This window comes from Fusarium musae, chromosome 3 (assembly GCF_019915245.1).
Source record: "Fusarium musae strain F31 chromosome 3, whole genome shotgun sequence".
In the NCBI taxonomy this organism is placed as follows: domain Eukaryota; kingdom Fungi; phylum Ascomycota; class Sordariomycetes; order Hypocreales; family Nectriaceae; genus Fusarium; species Fusarium musae.
Window position 1 is genome coordinate 3375245 of NC_058389.1, and position 20332 is coordinate 3395576.

The 20332-nt window shown below is 49.5% G+C and overlaps 4 protein-coding genes across 4 annotated transcripts; 1 reads left to right on the forward strand and 3 right to left on the reverse strand.

Annotated features, from left to right (window-relative positions):
* Nucleotides 1–258: 258 nt before the first annotated feature.
* J7337_004464 (uncharacterized protein) lies at nt 259–745 on the reverse strand (the record flags this gene model as incomplete). The annotated part of the gene is made up of 3 exons (XM_044822158.1): nt 259–283; nt 426–633; nt 688–745. 3 exons carry the CDS (start codon nt 743–745, stop codon nt 259–261), a joined length of 291 nt encoding a protein of 96 aa, XP_044683491.1.
* Nucleotides 746–8596: 7851 nt separating this feature from the next.
* Nucleotides 8597–9760, forward strand: J7337_004465 (uncharacterized protein; the record flags this gene model as incomplete). Its single annotated transcript, XM_044822159.1, has 1 exon — nt 8597–9760. The coding sequence occupies one exon, from the start codon at nt 8597–8599 to the stop codon at nt 9758–9760; it is 1164 nt and encodes a 387-aa protein (XP_044683492.1).
* A 9653-nt stretch (nt 9761–19413) lies between these two features.
* On the reverse strand, nt 19414–19659 carry TIM21_1 (mitochondrial import inner membrane translocase subunit tim21; the record flags this gene model as incomplete). Its single annotated transcript, XM_044822160.1, has 2 exons — nt 19414–19599; nt 19648–19659. 2 exons carry the CDS (start codon nt 19657–19659, stop codon nt 19414–19416), a joined length of 198 nt encoding a protein of 65 aa, XP_044683493.1.
* An 88-nt stretch (nt 19660–19747) lies between these two features.
* Nucleotides 19748–20271, reverse strand: TIM21_2 (mitochondrial import inner membrane translocase subunit tim21; the record flags this gene model as incomplete). The annotated part of the gene is made up of 2 exons (XM_044822161.1): nt 19748–19936; nt 19996–20271. 2 exons carry the CDS (start codon nt 20269–20271, stop codon nt 19748–19750), a joined length of 465 nt encoding a protein of 154 aa, XP_044683494.1.
* Nucleotides 20272–20332: the final 61 nt, after the last annotated feature.

Here is a 20332-nt window from a genome sequence, read left to right on the forward strand (position 1 = left end):
GCAAGGCGGAGTTGACCAATGCTGATAAAGAACTGATGACCATTAAGGAGCAGTTGTTTGGAATCAGCTTGGCGGTAGGCCGTGACACGAGAGCAACCAAATGGGGGAGAGTGAAGCATGAGTAATGATAGAATCGACTCGAGTCTCCTTCTTGAGACTCTGAGGCATCAAGCGCTGAATTTGTTTGACTGTTGCGACGCGCTTTTGTTGCATTGGTCACTGCCCGAAGTCTGTCATGCTGCAAAACTTGAAAACAATCTACGAGGCAAGGGTAAGCTTGGCTCTTTGGAAGGGATGAGAATGTTGGATCGGAATCAACAGACCTACCCAGACAACAGCATCGCCATCACACAATGCATTTGCTGTAAGCTGCAGCCTATCCCACAAGTCAGCTCTATGACCATACGGGGCAACAGCCAACTCACCCTAATGCTGTCTTGCCAGCACCAGGGGGACCCCAGATCTCCGTGACCTGGCCGCGTTGAACACCACCTTTGGTAGTATCTTGAGAGTCAGCGGTTATATTAGAAATAAGAGAACGATCCAAATCCTCAATTCCGGTTGAGACATGAGTAGACGCGTCGTTATCAAGCTCGTCAAGAGCCTGTGAAGCTGATACTGTTGGAAGTCGGTCTGTTGCAAGGTAAGCTTAGACTTTACATCGTAGGAAATTGTGACAAAACGGACGCGTGCCGGGTGCATAAAAGCTTGCTCTATCATAGCCGTGAATTGAATGGTAATCCATCTTCAGCGAGTACTCATGCTCATTGCGATACAGTGTTTGGTAGATCAGCCTTGGTAGGCATCTATCTACAAGTGGATCCTCCTTTTCACTCTGAAGTCTTGCGCATGATTGGCCAAGAGTCACATGATGAGCCACTAATACACCTTCCTCCAACATAGTAGGTGATTGTAAATCAATGATGCCTTCCATTGTATTGACGATTTAACCTTCCATGTTATGTGAAATTTGCTCCTGGTTTTCGAAGCTCTCGGCAATACGTTTCCTGAATAAAATCCTGTCGTTGTTGCAAGCGAGTTACTTAGCTGAACAACATCAGATCACCACGAATCAACACGCTATGTTCGTACTCTTGCTCTATCACATAAGCTATATGTTGCATTCTGGGAATGCCACAAAATGCTTGATCATTGTATGGAACTTGCCTAAAGCATTTAACCGTCTGCTACAAATATTTTAGTTGCTGTAAAGTGGCGACTGTCATCGTAAGAAGTGAGTTGTCACAAACTTCCTTCATCAGTTTGTCGTTAGGAACATATGTGATAAGATTTGGTAGATGTCTACGAAGGTATATGACTGGACATGGATAAAAGGACTTACTACATGCCATCGGTATGCTTTTCCGTCGTCCGCAGTGTGCACAGAAGGTCAATGCTGCTAAATGTACGGTTGCGGGTTACCATAACATCTCCGATGCAGGAGCCAGACACAAGATAGCGCGGCATGATCTACCATGGCATGGTAGATCACCTTGACTCGAGCAGCCGATCCTCACATACCAGAAACGGTCATGCCACACATCTCTCACTCCCGTCTAGATCATGGCTGCCCGCGGGAGGATCCTGTGGGGAAATTGACGCTACCCCGTCCTCACGACCCCAGACGAGAAGCCAAAATTTCGAGTCACAAGGTTTACAGTCTTGGGCCACGATAGGAGAGTGCCGTTGAGGCCCCGAGATCAGGAAACCGAGCCGTATCGCCGTTGAAGAAATACAAGCAAACGGAATGGAGTATGATGCGCGTGGTATTCTTGATTATTCCGATACCATGCTTGGGAGGTCTTGCTCATTGGTGGCGGTGCTCGCATTGCATCAACACCATGCCTGTCCCCGGGTATTTGCATCTTCTACGATATGAGCATTCGAGCGACGGGGCAGAGTTAACCTGACGCGCAAACAGTGACAAGCCTTGGCCTTTGGATCGTCACTGGTATCTGGACTTCAAGTTCACTTGTTCATGACCCTTACCGCTCCACATTGATTAAGCTGCAACACGGCCTCCGACTTAGCGCCGCCATTTCCGAGCTTTTGAAAGCGTTTATCTGTGGGTTTATCATTAGTCAATTTCGTCACAACGAGGCTTATAAGGGTGGTCGTGCACTGGAGACATCAAGAGTCGTGTTATGGCCAAATTGTCTCACACGGCTAGATACGGCGGGTCCCAATAGAGCTGCAAGGTACCATGCCCTGGAAGTCGTGGAACACTATCCATGGAGGTTTCTTGTAGACCCTTGGTGATTATGGAGAGAGATAGCGAGGCTAAGAGGCATGTGAAAGGCCAGAGTGCCTGCCAGGTCGCTCGAGATTTGCTGAGGGGCAATACTACATTGGCAGTGCGAGGGCCATACAATTCGAACAGGCCAATCTTTCTGACAACGGTTGAAGCCATAGCAAATTCATGCAAATGGTGCGGGGAACATGTGATTTCGGCGTTATCAATGATCTCACCGAAAGCCCCCTCCAACGATGTTGAAGTAGGATGGAGTTAAGTAAGGTACCTAGGTAAAAAGGCCGAGTACTCTACTGTGCGCAGAACTATCTCATACACCAAATGGGACAGTGCACGTACGGCTCGGTCAATATCGGGTTCGGGCATGAACGGGAATAACGGAAATTGAGAGCAAACGACAGGCTCAAACACGCTGTGCTGTGCTGTCAGGCTGTGTCATGCCCCCACGATGCAACGTTCAAGTGAGGGTCCAGTTTGGGATGAAGATTTCTTAACCACAATTTTATTAGGCCCTCGGCTCTGAGTTGTGCAAGAATTCCATCGTCTTGCTGAATTACCCGCCTGGATGCCATTGGTGGTAGGTACAGCGATAAGGGACTGTTAACCTCCTTGATCGGGCCTAGTCCAGCTCTCAGTGAGCCGCAGGCTTTCTGCAAGGGACGCCGGTGTCTTTGTGCATGCAAAAAGCTGGAGCCCCGCAGAGAGCTTGCCTGTTGTTGGCCAGAGATCTATCCGTTTGTAGGCCCCTGAATGCTTGAAGAGGAGCCGCCTCTGAAAAGCCAAGCCACCAGCACCTTGCTAACAAAGAACCAACCATTGAGTTCTGTACCTGGATGGCTTTCATCGTGACTGACTGACTGACTAACTAACTAACTAACGCAGCGACAACACACCAATTGCCGCACCACGTGGGGCCAGACCTTGACTGAGTGCTGTCGACTCACTCAGGCCTGCTCAGATCCGAACCGAGATGACTACCCCTTCTTGTTTTCGGGCCTTTCGCTGGCTCGGCTATGTTCAACTCAGGGCCTCGAGTCAAAGCAAAGCCCAGACTGGTAGCACTGAACATGCAATCCACTGTGAGTATCAGACAGTAGCCTTGCCTCCGGGAGGAAGGAAGAAAACTTCTGAGTTGAGGCAAGCTGCCAGAAACACCGAGTCTACCAGTAAGATCCACTAAATCTACAATAAGTCTATATTGAACCTAACCAAATCTCTTTGTAACCTATGCCGCAAATTTTTTTTTTCGTTTTCTTGCCTGTCCTAGCCTTGGCCCGCTGCACCCCGAAAGCTTCAAGGTCGTGACCAAAGCGTTGCTCAAGAGGTGATGAATGATATTGCTACGTCGTTGACGCTCATCAAACATATCAGCTTCTCGGCACTGCGGCTGTGAATCTTAACCAGTTACTTGGATTCAGGGCGGACGCAGTGGCCTCAGCCGCAAGACATGGGTGCCGCACTAGCCGCATCTCGCATGTAAACGCGTTAGGTAGTTATTAGCTGTTATCGGCCAAATCAATATGCGCATCCAATGAGCAAGATTGAAGCTGCGATAGGAGTTGGGGAAATAGCCGCAAGCATTGATTAAATCGGAGATCTTGTTATGCCGCCGAGTCTAGGGCGTAGGGGTAGGGTTTGCGGGCCCGTTAAGGGCCTGCGACGAGCTGGGCAATACCGCCTCGTTATCACGACATTTTGGCTCATGAATCCGCTGGCCCTTTTGGAAACACTCTAGTGCCTCAGGAGCTGCAATGACCTTTGTTACGGGTATCTCCACGGGTTTTTGACCGCAGCAGTTGCTGGCAAGCAACAATACTCAGCAAGCCAAAGAAGACCTTCAGCCGCTCAAGACTACAACAGTATGCAGATGCATCAGGCCATGGCGAATCTAATCTGGAAGGCATCTGAACTCCGGGCCGAAGTCGAGGATAGCTTCCATGCAGGCGGTGTTCGCCGTTCCGAATCACCGAGGGCCAGGATAAGATCTTAGATCAATCCCCCGGAATTGCCGCAATTAGGCTAGTTCGCCTGGGTTTATCACCCAGCATCAGGCATTCGATTCCGGGGCGCCATCGCACAAGGGGAAGCTGGAGAAAGATGGGGCACAGAGCCTCCCAGTGCCTACCTAGGAGCTAGGGTGCTGGTTTGGGGGTCGGATTGCCTTATCTGCTCACACGAACGGGATTGAATGGTCGCTCGGGAGGTCAAACGACGAGGTGGCGTACCAGGGTCACTGACAGACCAACATGCCGTCGCAGTGGGCGGAAGCCGGGAAGCAAAGAGCAGAACATGTGCAGAGGCGGCACGGCGTTTTCAAAAGGGCATGCTTAGAGTTTCTAAGCGGGCACTGAAACCCCTGGGGGCTCAGGATGCGTACAGTACGGTTTGCCAAAAACGACAATCTGGCTGGGGTTAGGGGATCATATCAGTCAAGTTTTGCTTATCACAGCCTGTGATTGGAACTCTGAGAGTTTGGACACCCCTGAGTATCAGCAGTGTTGGCGACTAGGCCAAAACTCTGATCAGACGTGGAATCTGGGGAACATGTTGCCATCGATCCGCCGAGCCGCAGCTGCAGCCAGAAAAAAAGAATGCCTAGATTTGGACAGCCGCTATCTGGAGCCTGGAGCTATAGACTAACTTGGAAAACAGGGGAGTATTGCTATTTCACGTCGAGTTTGGAGTTTGTAATGGATCTCGACTTTATCTCGTGATGGGGGTTGATTGCGGAGATTTGTATGGGGGCGGCTCTATCTAGACCTTGGACCGGCAACTCAGGAGCGTCAGCAATGAGGAGATTATCCGGGGATGGGGATAATGGCGTATGGGGGAGGCGAATTTTGAATTAACAAGATGAGCAACCGGGGTAAACTAATCTGTTTGTCACGGACGGGCAAGTATTAACTTATGAATGTCTTAGAGCCGCGACTCGTGAGGTGTCCGCTTCTGGGGTTATCTTTGCCCATCAAATGGTCTAGCGCCAAGGGTACCGAAACATCGTACAATGCCGCCGAAGACCATCAACAACTGACGATAAGAACCTGGACAAGTGCCAAGGAGCAATCACGCACCCCCAGACGACGGCTTGAGACGGAGGAGACTGACTCTGGGGAGCGCGCTTGTCGCGGTGAATGGCCCGATTATACTGGGGCTCAGTATGAAGATAACACCACTTGAAGCGCAGCCGTTGGTGAACGAACTGGTCTCGTGTGTGTCCAGAAGATCCCAGAGTTCAGGCCTATCTACCTATGTACACTTGTACAGTAATATGCAGAAGGGGTTCTTGGGACTGATAAGCTCGGATGATGGATAACTGACTGCCGTTGCATTTACCGGCTACCGACTGATAAGTTGCGTATGTATGCAATTCAACAGCCGGCAACGTTTCGTCATCACGGAACAAACATTGCTGCAACTGATATGGGAGTCAGTCATTGATTCAATTGATGAGTTTCCACGTCAAGACTTCCAAGATGAGCCTTCGTCATTCTGGTCCAGTCTTCCTTCGGTTGCGTGCTTATCATGATCAGCTGGGAGAGTGATTAGCCGGGAGAAGGTCAACCCCACAAAGACTAGGCTTTCAAACACCAAGGCTATGCGGACAAATAGCCGAGCGATATCGCAAACCAAGCCGCAGGTGTTTTGGCGCATTTTACTGCTCGGATCCTACATTTTGGGCCCAGAACAGTCTCCAAGAGGTGTTGGCGGCCATGGCGGCTTTGACATTGATAGATAGCACGAGGATCATTACCTCAAATCTGGGGAGAAAAGTGTGAGTGGACTTCTGGGGTAATAGATTTGATGCTAGTCAAGACTTACACGAAAGCGTGACCCTCGTGGAGCGCAAAAGATAGTGCCGAGATGAAAATTCAATCTCAACTGAATGAGAAACCAATGGATGCCCATGAGGGTCAACAACCAGTGGAGTGGCACCTGTGAAGCATCGTGAGCTCCATATCAGGTCAAGACCCATGAGAGATAGGTGGGTGTACTGTCGACTGCGTCCCTGGGAGGTTCCACTATAGCTCAGGGCTAGCTATCGTAGCATGATCCCTAGCCTGACAGAACGGAGGAAAGGAGAAAACTGGGGAGAACGCCGCAGCGTTATCTGGGTTATAGGTAGGTAGGTGTTGCAATTGGTGAGTTATGCTGTGGTATGGCATGATGAAGACATGGCCCTGGGAGTACAGGTCTAACGTTACAAACGGACGATTACGTACAATTGGTGGCTATCACGACATTGGTTACTGATTACGGAGCGAAAGAGCATGACAAAATGGCAGAAGGATACTACTGATGGGGATCGACATGCAATTTTGTCTCTTCTCGTGCCTCACTCACGATAATCCCCAATAGTGGATTTGTCTACGGATGCTGATATAAGTAACCCGAGGTTGATGATGTTAGGTTGACGACCCACGAGTCAATACATATCATGTCTTGTCGTAGAATACACTAAAAAAAACCAGACAAAACAACAACAACAATAGAAAACACAGTCGGAGCCGCTCGATGGAATGAAGGCCAATCAGTTGAGCACGACATAGGGAGAAAGGCCTGATGCCCCACGCTCCGGGCCGGCAAAAGCGTGAGAATGTGAGAGAGCCGACGGAGAAAGCCACGGTGAAGTGGAGCGTTTGAAAACTCTCACCGTTGAGCTTCTTCGGGCATTGGCGGCCAGAAGAGCCAGAAAGGATTGGGACTATTCAAGCGGGCCAATGAGACTGGAGAAGAAGAGTCTCCACAATCACAACAGAAAAAGAGTCAAGGTGAAAAAAGCTGTCGGCGGTCGGGACGTAAAAGCCGAGGTGATCAAAGACAGAACAGACAGTCAGAGGAGAGAATCGGGGCACGCTCGGCCAAGGGGAGTGCGAAAGTATCTTGGCCAAAAACCTACATTACCTACTTTAGGAGTGACGTTAGAGTTCCCCAGTTTACCCGTCTACCTCCCCCAGGCCCGTGTCGCGCCGACAAGGTATGACTCGCTCTATTTTGCCTTTATTCCCTTCTGGGGTCGGATAACGATAGCGGGAGATCACTCTTATCGTCACACTGCGGATACAGAGCCAGGCATAATAAAAACATGGAGAGATGAACAGATAGGCCACTTATGAGGAATACAGTCGCTCAACCTAGGTCGCATTGGGCAGAGACAGTTGGCCTTCCTCATGCAGAAACATGTATGCTGTGCTGTGCTGTCTATTTTTTCTCTCTCTCTATCTCTCTCACTGTGACTCTTCATCTTGCTCGCCCCGTTAATGCCCCCCAAGGATAAGGCCCGAAGAACGGGGCTCATGTTCCAGAGCCCCAGTTACACCTTCCATTGGAGCCTCCTGCTTCTCCCGCTGGGGTAAGAGAAGAAAAAGGTGGAGGGGCAGACACAAAAATGCAAACCCGCAATACCTACGCCCCACGCCCCGTACTGCCTCTAATCCTTGAGATTGAATGCACCCCCTTGGAAGTAGTGGATAGACACCCCAGCCCAAGCCAAGCACTCCAAAAGCGAGCATGAAAAGAAAAAGAAAGAAAAACTAAACTAAACTGACGGAGTCCACAATGGGGCCGCCCACGGGGCCCTCCAACTAAAATCAGTGGACTTGTCCCCTGTAGCGGTAGACCGGACCCTCTAGTGACTTTCCTCTGTAGGCGCTCCCCCTTCTGTTTTACCGTTGCCTGGCCTTGTGGGCTCAGTTTTCCTCAGCAGGTATCCTCAGCAGGCACATACAAGCCACCGTGGTGCCCTCGGACGTGGGGTGAACAGGGTGTGTGTGATTTGGAAGGGGGTGTCCTCGCTGGCCCTTCCCGTCCCTCGTTCCCTCTCTTTCCCCTCCACCCTCGCTCCATTCGCGCCTCCCTCTCTGCTTGTCGACGTCGCAGTGCAGTGCATGCTTCTAGTGCCGAGCCCGGCATCTTTTATAACCTTCCAATCCCCCCCATCCCCTCCCTCCTCCAGATTTTCGTCCTTTCCAAATATCTGCATTCGATCTTCCAGCTTCCCCGGAACTTGATTCCTCCACCAACTCGTATCAACTTCCGAGATCTTAATCGAAGGATACTTTCATTCAGTACCAGTCCGAACAACATCTACCACAACCACAGCAACCATCACAACCTGAACGCTACATACCCGTTCACACCCAACGATACACCATTATTATCTCGACGACACTGGAGCTATTCCACCATCTCTGTCAACCTCAATAACAGTTACTTTGTTGAGAGTTGGGTCTTCCAGACGTCTATCACATGCAACGAGCACAGTCGGCCGTGGATTTTTCCAATCTACTTAACCCCACAGTCCCGGCTGATAAGGAATCCGAAAAACCCCATCAGGGCGACGTCGAGATGGCTACAGCAGCAGTTACCGTCATTAAACCCAATGGCCCCCTTCCGGGTGTCCAGAACTCGGAGAACTCGAATGAGTTGCCCCGACCTTACAAGTGCCCTCTCTGCGATAAGGCCTTCCACCGCCTCGAGCATCAGACTCGACACATCCGCACTCACACTGGAGAAAAGCCTCACGCCTGCCAGTTCCCTGGCTGCAGCAAGAAGTTCTCTCGATCTGATGAGCTCACACGCCACTCTCGCATTCACAACAACCCCAACTCAAGGCGAGGTAACAAGGCGACCCAAGCACACCAGCAGCAGCAGCACCAAATGCATCAGCAGCAGGGCCTTCCGCCTCATATGATGCCTGATGGAATGATGGCGCCGCCTCCCGCGCCCAAGACCATCCGCTCCGCCCCTGGCTCTGCACTGGCTTCACCTAATGTGTCTCCCCCCCACTCCTACTCTACCTTTGCTCTGCCTGTTTCTGCGGTTCACTACAATCGCAGCGGTGACATTTCCATGCTGGCCAAGGCTGCTACTCAGGTTGAGCGTGAGACTCTGACTGCTCCTCCTCACCACAGCAATAACCACCGTCATCACCCTTACTTTGGTCACGGAATGCATAGCTCTCGAGGCCATCTGCCTACGCTTTCTTCCTACCACATGGGCCGCTCTCACTCAAACGAGGACCCCAGCGATGACCACTACTCTGGCGCTATGCGACATGCTAAGCGATCAAGGCCCAACTCCCCCAACTCTACAGCTCCCTCTTCACCAACATTTTCTCACGACTCTCTGTCACCCACTCCCGACCACACCCCTATCGCTACTCCTGCTCACTCTCCTCGTCTGCGACCTTTCTCTACTGGTTATGAGCTGCCAAGTCTCCGAAATTTGTCTCTCCAGCACAATACGACGCCTGCTCTGGCCCCTATGGAGCCTCATCTCGAGCAGAATCAGTTCCAGCAGGGATCTGCCCCCACTACCCAGTCTCGCCCTACTGGGATGTCTTTGACGGACATCATCAGCCGGCCCGACGGATCTCAGCGAAAGCTCCCTGTTCCTCAGGTTCCGAAGGTGGCTGTCCAGGATCTACTTTCTGACAATGGCTTCAGCCACAGCGGCAGGAGCTCAGGAACCAGCAGTTTGGCCGGCGGCGATCTCATGGATCGAATGTAGGACACGACATGGCATCGCAACTCGCACGACTTGATGACGACTATGGGTTATAGAGGAATAGAAAGGAATGGCGTTTATGGTTTACAACATGGCATTCGAATTACATCATCTCAAGGATTGAGCACTCGGCGAGGATATGGGCGGCATTTGTGAAATGAAAGAAAGCATTTTTTGTTCAAAGGGCGAGTGGACTACGGTAACAACACCGAGTCCGGCCCATGTTTTGGAGGCGGCGGAAACTAGAATTCGAATTGCGGAGCACTTGGATTTTTTTTTTTAACCCTCGGGCTTGCCTCGGGGGACGTCGGAGGCTATCACTGCCCCGTCGGAAAAGCAGTTCTGTTTGATATCCACGGATTGTGTTCTCTTTACTTCTTGTTATGAAAGAAACTTCACTCCTGTTACAATTTCAATCAAAAATATCATGTCAAATGTTTAATGTTCATGTCACCTCATTTTTTTCCTCCCTTTGGATGTGCGGGATCACTCAACTATGAAGAGGGCCTTGATGGGACTTGGTAATGGGTCGACTAGGGTCTGTCACACTCAGGTAAGCCTCAGCTCAGCTTTGTCAAGCTTGCGCTGGAGGCTAACAGGACTGGGTTGCCAGTGGCTCCTTGGAAGACTATGAAACTAATACTTGCATTATTCACGGCGATAGATAGATACCTAGATCAAAAATGCAGCGATGTTATTCAACAAAAGCCTACGGTTGCAATGCTCACAGAGCTTGTTACCCACCACTTGAAAACGAAGTAACCTGCCTGGCTGATCTGGAATGCCAGCGATGAACTCATCGTGTCGTAAACCTGCTGGCCGGATGGCTTATGTCAGGATCATCGCGTGTAACTGATGGCCATTTCAATTCATGGAGGGGTGGCTATCTATTAGGGAATTCAAAGGATCAATGCTGAATACCTTACGTCGAGACATCCTTGGATGACGCTATCTCTGTTGCAGAAGGTTTAACCACGATCGAGGAGGGGGGATCTAGTTATGTAGAGACAGAAACAAGTCTCCCAGAGCGGAACCGCAGAATCGGAAGGGCCAATAGCACATATTTTTAACCTCTATTCCTCTCTCTGTCTGGGGGGAGAGAGTTATTTACTAAGCAGGGCAAGCTTTGGTTTAGAATTTGGCTTGTCTTGGGGGCCAAGCCAAGCCCAGCTCGGCGTTGGTACCCCTTTTTTAGATAAACCAGATCAGACAGATCTAAGGATGCCGTCATGACGGGGAGTTTGGCGACAGCTGCTGACGGGGTAGGCATATCTGGAAGGTTGATCTGTCCAGAGATTCGGAAGAGGAATGCTCAGATACATCATAGCAGATGTCCTACTACCGTACTCCTGTTTTCTTTGTTTCTTTCGGACACATCCTCTGGATCTATGCACATTCGATCAAAATGGCTGACGGGCAGAACTGCCACAATCTGATCTGCCGCATTCCCCCACCATGGATGTGCACCATCACACCACACCCCATCCAAACCTAACCTGGGTGTCCAACCCCAACCTAGCCCCTGTGTGTCAGCGCCCCGATGGTGAAATTCTCAGATGGTGGAGGCCATTACATGGGAAACAAGCAAAACTCCCAAGTGATATAATGCTGTACCGGTATTGGTAGACGCACTCACTCTTATTGTTGTCTCTTCTCGCTTTTGTTATCTACCCATGCACATCCACCAGAGAATAAACCTCTTCGGCTTATGATATGGGCCTCCCTCCCGGCTATTCACCTTTTCAGGGCGCAACAAGTGCCCCTCAGCGGCCGCGCCAGATGAGGAGACCTTTCAGTTTCGGGGTGCAGGACCGCTGGGCTGAGAGTCTATCGGAAAGATTGAAGCCACAAATGCCCTCGGCCTGTCTTTGTTGATAAGGCCATGTATAAGGTCCTCGACGAGTGAATGCGGGCTTCTTGAACTCTCCCGTGGGGTGTGCGAGCGTTGGTGGTGACACCAAAGAGCAAAAAGGTGAGAGGACAGAACATTTCAGCCTCATCCATCATTCCGCCAGCAAGAAATTGCAATTCGGTCAGTCTTCTGGGTGGCACGCCTCAACTTGGCATCAATTCACCCATCGCATCACGTCAGCCCATGAGGGTTCAAGCCTTCCAGGCAACCTCTTAGGGTTTCCCCTGATAGATACGGGTACACTGGTGACTGGCTCACACTGATAAGTCATACGTGGTCCTGAGACTGTTTCTGAGAGGTAGGGCACTGGGCTTAGGATATGCGTCCTCCAGATACCAAGATACTGTCTTTGCTCAGCCCGGCCAAACTCAGGGTGCAGCTATTTTGATTTGGTACAGCAAAGTGACAAAGTATCATTGGATGTCTGATGATTTCTTGCGCGCATACTGTCGGTGTACAAAGTATGGCGAAACTGTCTCTAATCAAGCCTAATAATGTTCTGAGCTAAGCATCCCCTTGTTCACGGTCATCCCCGTGTAATTGTTGGGAGGATTAAAATTCAACATGTGAAGTTCAAAAACAGCCATTTGCTGGCTGGCCCAGCTATCTCGGACCGGGATGGTCGGTGAAGGGGCATTGCCCCAGGGCGATACGCGCCATGTACCACACCTACGGAGCACAATGGCCTCGAATGGCAGATGCACACCAGTGAAGTGTCTGGCAAGTGGGGGATTTTCTCAATGTGGCCGTCTTTCGTGGGCTGAGTGGTTCAACAACCCCTGACCACGATAAGCACCAAGTTGAGGGAAACAGTCGGTTTGATTAGAGCAGTCGACTCACGGCAACACAAGTCCGGCACAGAAATGTAAGGCAACTTCACCGCTACAAACCAAGAACGAATGAGAGCTGTGCCAGAAATCGGATGACACCAATTTTGACAAGTTTTCCGAATCTGGGCTGGAGTCAAGGACGAATTTGTCAGTTGAAATTCTGGGGATAGGTGGTGTGTGCGCTTCTCCCCCAAACTTTCGAGATGCAGGTGTGTGCCAACTTTAGCTCTGGGCTTGTTTTCAATGTACCGTTTTTGCTTCTTGGAGGGTGGTATTCGCGGGGTCAGGCAGCCTGACCACGTCCAGTGAAAACTGGGGTTGGAATGGACGCTTTTGGCTGGCCGATAGGCGATGCCAACCTCACGTCGACGACGTCAAGTAACTGGCGATCATTTTTCACTTCTGCTTAAACATGACTCCTGTTATCGCTCCAGGCGGCTGGAAGGCGCAAGGCACGCACACATGCGCTGGCGATCGCGATTTCGGGCCGTTATCAAGCGACGATGATGTCTTATCTTGGGAAAGGGGCCCAAATCAGGGCAAGACCAAGATCAGTCTCAGTCAGAATCTTGACTCAGGGGTCTCTGATTCTCATGTTGAATCTGCTGGTCATCAAGTCTAGGTAGCAGAAGCCCAGTTGAACAGGATGGGTAGCAGAACTCCTGTTGGACTTGTCCCACGCTCCAACATGAAAGTAGTGGTGCCAGTGCCCAGCCAGTTCACCGTCCACAGCTAGGGGCTTAATATCAGCCGGGCAATGCATGTGGCCAGTTGTAACTTGGAAGGGATGGTGTCGTGATTTGAAAAACGTGATCTCAATTCTGAATCTCAGGATCGTTCAGTCATGTCCGGGTCATTGGAGCGGTAGAGCTCGTCCCGGGCCGGAGTTTGCGTGGGATGGTCGTGTAACGCATAATTGCTTCTTTCAAAGCTAACATGGGGTATGGCGCTGAAGTTCCTGAATTTGAGCTAACCCGCCTAAACTCAAACGAGGAATTTTGGCCATTTCTTCTGAAGGGGTTTCTTTGCGTTGTGTTCGTAAAATGGCTGGCTGATCAGAGACCTATTGCCTAATTTGTGCGTGGAGTTGATTCTGAAGATTTTGAATTGCATCAGGATCGTCCCTCGTGCTGCGCGCGAAAAGGGAGCATACTAACTAACTATTAAGCCATCAATCACAATGGGATTGTTTGCCTGGCTCACTCGGATGTTGTGGAATGTCCATGTACTCCAGGTGTCAAGTTCATTTATTATGCAACCTCCTTGCGTCTGGATCGAGATGATGTTTAAGGAGAGTGTACTCATTGACGCGCAAGCAGAGGATGCAGACCGTTCAACAGAGGAGACCTGGATACCCAGTCATACCTTTCAACCCCGGAACACTTATGTGGAGGGAACCTAGGTGTTTCCAGACATATACCAGGCAGGTGACAAGTTCATCAGAAAGGAACGACTGTTTGTAAGGACAGTCACCTCCCCAGCATTGTAAGGTACCTTAGTTTATTATCCGATGAGGTACGCCCACTTGGACGATGTTAGTTCATTGAAATGGCAAGAACTGACGTCGACATAGGCTTCCGACTCCCCAGTACCCGCATCATGTTGTTGATCTTCTAGTGCAATATCTTCATTGTTCGAGTATTTCTTGATTGACTTTGAGCCTGACTCGCATTCTTTGAATTTCAGTTGGTGATGATGCAGTTAATATGGAGAAGAGAAACCCCTGGCCTGTCTAGACATACGTCAATAGACCTGTCTATTTATGTCAACCACAGACAACGTTCCATTACCCTTTGATACAGAGTACAGACAGGAACTTGCTGTAACAAACCCCAGCCCATGATGCTTCCAGAAAAGCAAACCGACAAGGAATCTCCGGGGAACTTAGAGAGCGTCGCTCCTGAAATTTAGCCTGGCAACCAACGTCGATCAGCCAGTTGAACGCAAAAATGCCTTCGACAAAGAAGCACCCCAAGCGATATACGATGTATCCAGCGTATAGTTCCCCTGACACTTCCAGCGACGGGCGCTCTGCACCGGATACATACGGCATGTTTTCAAAGGCTGAGACAAGACGAGGCCAGGGAATGAGGCCTTTTGAGGCTACTCTGACGAGGTCGAGGGCTGTCACAGCCCCTGGCTCAATTGGTACTTTTGCCCTAAGAGCAAAGGTCACAAGCGGACCCTGAGGTGACGGAAGAGCCCTCGTGAGAAGATCAACTGAAAGTCTGGAGTTTTTTTTTTTTTTTTTTTCTTTGCCAGCATTGGCCGTTGTGTTGAGTTGTCTTGTTCCTGATGCAGCACAGCCAAGCGTTGGGCAAGCACTCAGTGGATGCTCTCCCCCACGCTCACGCCCCGCGATATGTCAGAGAAGCATGGGTCTGCATGGGGAAGAGCTCCTTACAAAGTTATAACCCTTGTCAGGGCCGCGCCGCCTGAGGGGTGTGAACAATCACATGGGGGTTTAGCCCATGATGAGCGCTAACTACCAGGTTTATTCGCATCACACGGGCTTGTAGGGCAGTCTTACCGATTTTATGAATGCTTGTGGAATTGCACTATCAGTGATCATGCAAAGCTTTTTTGAAGTTCAAGTACTCAATACTGATAATGACTGGAAGTCAACTCCAGATTATACGGCCGGCTCATCATTCCAATAACGATGGTCACCCACCAGCTTGGCTCGCCTAGTCCTTTGCTCCGTGATTCAAGAATGTTTTCGTCCCGACCCAACTGACGAACCAACAATTGCAACATATCCCCTACCTGGTTGATGCTGGTCTTACAAGTGTGGGATGGCAACTATAGAGATGGGACAGGCTATGACGGAACACATCCTTGACCTCGATTGTTAGCCAAAGGTGAGGCTTAACAACTGCCTGTCGCTGCTCGAGCGACTGGATTCTAGACGCCTAGCTTGTGTCTCATCCGTTCATAGGCCTGGTCATGTTCAAGTGGTGATGCAGGCAGGAGTCCTCCATATGACCAGAGACGCGCCTATCAAGACCTAAGCTGGTTATCAACCAACCCAACAGTGAAACCCTATTTATCTTTGAGGCTCTAAAGACCCAATTGCTGATTGCACAGGCATCCGAGTCTACGTGAAAGTCGATGCGTGTTGGGTTGGATAGAACGTGATAAGATGCATGGCTTCGATTCGCACCCCTACGTATTCAATGTACCGAAGGAGCTGGTTGGTCGAAGCTATCAGCAACTCCTCGAATACTATCGTGAGCTGAAGAACCCGCCATGGCCAAGCTTATCAGCAGCGTTGTAGTATGGTTGGCTTAGACAAGGTCAACATACTTTCAAATCCCTAATGATTGTGGGGATTATGGTAGCAAGGCTCAGGGCATTCGACACGTACAATAGCAAGGAAATGACGCGTGCCGTTGAACAGCCAAACGACTCGTGGGATCGTTTCCACGGCCGCTCAGGACGATTCCGTTACTGTTACTGTACCTGAGCCTGACAAGTCGGGCCTTTTGTTGCAGGGCAGGAGCTCGAAGTGACGATGCCGGATGTCCAGATAAAGGCATGTGAGAGAGCAATACCGGATGTTTGCTTCGAACTTATCAAGCTGGATGGTACGTGAGGATAGTGGCCATCATCAACTATCGTCTTCTGTCATGTGATGATGCTTCATGGTGCTACCAAGACTTTCAATTGTTGACGGATTTCAGAGATGAAGGCCCTGAATGGATGAAGATTGGCTGACTGATTTCAATAAACTACCGGCACTTTTCTGCCTATCCGAAGGCTTGCCTAGGCCTTGCACACCACCAAACATGAATACCACGCCACACACGTAGAGACCGGAATGTTCGGCCGTCGCAGCTGCAGGAGCTTGTTAAACCCGGACGAATCTTGAGAGCCTCATTCTTAGACCAACCTCTAAGTTGATACTGTACAATATTATTGATGCGACGGTGAGAATGCAACCACCAGGTAGCCAACTAATTGTCTTCAGAGGGCATGTGAATCCCGATCCCACAGTACCTTGCACTCTCTGTTTTCGGATAAGTTACTGGGCTATGAAAAACAACTAAAAGTAAGCCGGATGTGATGAGGAGCAGGCTGACTCTCAGCCCAGGGTCCAAACTCCAAGACTAATAAGAGCTCTGGAGACTAAAAGGATTCACCAGTGAAGGAAAAGCACATTTACGACAGGGATTCCCATAAAGAGCTCAATTTCCAGGGTTTGAAAGGGAAAAGAATCTTTGTTCGGGGCAACACGGATATGCCGAGCAAAGCCTCGGAAGAAATCGTGTTGAGACCAAGCCTTTAGAGCAACCTAGTGAGCTCCACATGATAACGAAACAGCTTCTTTTCATGGCGCCTAGAAAACCGTCAGTCAAGGTTCTCGTTCTAACTTAGGGGGGGCGTGCAGTTTAGATTGAGCGCCAAAGCCGCTGGACCGAGGATAGTAACTACCGGCATAGCTTTGCGGTTTGCGGGTTTGCTCTTATTTTACTTTGACGCACTTGCACGGGCGCTCCTGAAGCAACCCTGGGTGTAGGCCGAGGTACTATATGACGGCATTCCAAAGGTGAGGCGAGAAAGGCACCAGGCTCGCAGATCCCGATCTCGGTGACTGATATAATTTTGCTTCCCCGGATTTCGACACACGCCCTGTCGATGTTCCCCAGAAAGTGCTGATGGATGTGTAACGGTGTGGATGTAAAGCAAGGCAAAGGGACCCTTGGTAGCCATGACGATGGCTTCACCAGAGAACCACTCACACTGAAAAAAAGAACTTTTCTCCAAGAGGAAGTTCCGAAAACTGAGGTCGTTTCCGATCAGCTAAGGAAATCCGCTCTAGTCAAGAACCCAGTTCTTATGACTGTACCTGGAATTCATGTGTCATTCTTACCTACTTGGTAATCAAGGAAATCTGGACGTCATAAATAAACTTTTGAGATTTGAATTTCATACGTCAAGAAGTTCTAATGCGACTCCTTCGGATCTTTTGATGGTTTCTCACATGCATTGGTCGTCAGTCACATGTTCCGTGATGCTCAGGATGATGAGAGCTTGGCTAGGTATTGTGAGACGGCCCTAGCGTATTAGATGGGTGTAGTCGTTTATGACAGTAATTGAAGCAATCTCAGCGGGCCTTTTGGTGTGCTCGTAGCGTTTACCGCAATTCATATGGACAAGTACTGGCGAGTATCTCATCAAAATGGTTTCTCACCCTAGGAGAAGAATAGATATGCAGAGTTTAGAATGAGTGAGTATGACCTACGCGGTCTCTTGCTCGCTATTCTCTCATTAGTAATGGAAGAGTTCTTCTGATTCATCTCAATTGTCAACAGACCGTGTTATATAAAGCCATGGCAACGTTGACAAGAGTTAGATGCCAGATATGACTCTGTAACTTGCCTCAGTATAAATATTTAATGAGTGGAAGTCGGGAGCCGTTAAGAGTGTACGTAGGGTGTGTAAAAGAAGTTGAGTACTGCGGTGCTGGTTCTAGAGTACGATTCTTTCTATTCAAGACTCTTATCAACTCAAGTCTCAAGTGAGACTGGGCCTTATGAAGTCGCCGGGAACCGGCTAGTTTGTAGGGTTAGAGTCGCAGCTTGTGTTGAACTGTGATCAATTAAAGTGAAGCATTCATAAAATAGAAGAATTGCGGCTAAAGTGCTGTGCTTCAGCTCAATCCTTTTGAGTGTCTCGCGGTCTTGCCATGACGAAATGGAGCCTTCATATCAGCGCCGTTGCATGATCCCTTCAGCGAAAGACTACATAGGTTTTGTCTTATAGCCAGAAGGAATTCATCTTGATTATACCTCTGACCGACAGGCTGGGCTTGGAACATTTTCGTGATATAGTCGAGTCTACAGAGGTATCCAGGGGGGCCTTTGCTTAGGGTTATGTTGTCAACTCCCCCCAAAGACTGTATCACAGGGCAAAAATGTTAGTCTGTGATATGAGGAACAGTTCTAAGCAGTTTGGTATCTATTTTCTGGGTCGGAATGCGCGCTCTGGGCGGATACATGCATATATATGGCATCCTTCAACCCCTTGGGCCTAAGGGATGAGGTTGTTGTGGGAAGCATATATGTTCTTGTGGTATCACCACAGCACACGGTCTATGACAGATGAATTGTAGTGAGTCTAGCGTGCAAGTTATCCATATCCAGAATCTCCCAAACCGCGAAGATTGCAGCGAGATCGGCCACCAGATATCAATCGTTTGGGCTGAGGCCAGGGCAACTGAGGCAGACAGGAATACATGCCAGACCTATACACACCTCGGAGGTCCTTCACCTATTAATATACGAGACAGAGCAGGGTATGTATGAAGATGGAATGAGATACTTTAATAACCTATACATATGACCGCTAAGTGTGAAGAGGTACAATGGTGCTTAATATCCAGGATCCAGGTAGTTACAATGGGGAGGCTCTCATGCTCCTCAGGACCAGTTTACAAATGATAAGAATCTCCACCTGGAGTTATAATGTCGATGCAACTGGCAGTTTGAGGTATCGATTGTGAGTCCAGTGTAGACTACAAGGCTGAGAGTGAGTTCAGATGCCTTTGGGTCTTGAAGATGGCATGGCGGGCTTAGTTCGTGGCAGTGAATGGCAAGCTTACACGAGCAGAATAAGGCGTAATAACTATTCCTTCTTTCCATTTTTTTGTCATTGTTTAATGTATACGAGGAACTGTTATCATAAAACGAGCATCAACAAATACAGGCTTGCCCGTTAACGGCTCCGCGATGATTGTACATAACAACACACAAAGCTTCGAACCGACTATGATTACAAAGGTCGCCTAGTCGAGCCGGCTTCCAGGATATGATACAAGACTCAGAGTTCCTTTGCACACCAACCCAGTCCAGAATGGTTGCAGGGTAAGAGTTCAGACTTCGTAAGTCGTTGAACATCCAAGGATATAACAATTACCACTTCACTCCAAAGAAGCTGAGTTTCTTGCCACCCTTGGAAGATGTTGTATCCTCTTGTTCGAGGTAAATTCTGTCGTGACCTTTGATGTCGACAAAGAGATATTTGTACTCAAAGTCACTGTGGCCGCGGTATTTGACCATATGAAGCCGTGCAATACCGTGATTCTTTGGTCCATCAACCTAAAGCTGTTAATGTTTCTGGTCCACCGGCAACCGTATTTGACGTACATAGAAATGCATCATTATATGCTGGTCTCCACGAGCATCTGTCGTTTCCGTAGATCTAGCCCGGTCAGCAATTTGACCTGTTTACAAATGGCAATTAAGCTCACGCAACAGGACGTGCCCTCCTCCACTTGTTGAATGTCTCGTCTCCATGTGCTGTAATCTTCTTGGAGTCGCCCATGAGTTCGACTATACGAGGGTCACGTTTGATCTTGTCGACTGCGCGGTTGAAGTTGGAGATCTTGCTATCGGGGGAAAAGATGTCCGTCCATAGGAAATACGTTACACCACCCTAAAGAAGTATAGTGTTCGTCAATGCCACTTGTATGTGCTGATGCAAAAGCCACTTACCGTGAGGACAAGACCAACGAGGATCATGCCAAAGTTGAAGCTCTGCTGCGTCGCTCTCGCCGCCTTCTCTCCCACCGAAAGCTCTGTCCAAGGCACATGTCCATTATCGTTGAACGGTGTAACTGCTCTTCGCTTCGATTTGGAGCTCTGAGGCGCTGCTCCTAAGCCTTGTTGTGTCGCATAGTATCTCGAGACATGGAAAGGTCGGAGCGTTGATGGGATGCCCCGGAAGGCTATTGATCCGGTCGCGATGAGATTTGTGGTCGTCGGTTTCATCCTGGCGATTCGACAATAGCCATTGTACAGGGGCAATTGCCTTGATTAATTGATTGCGAGT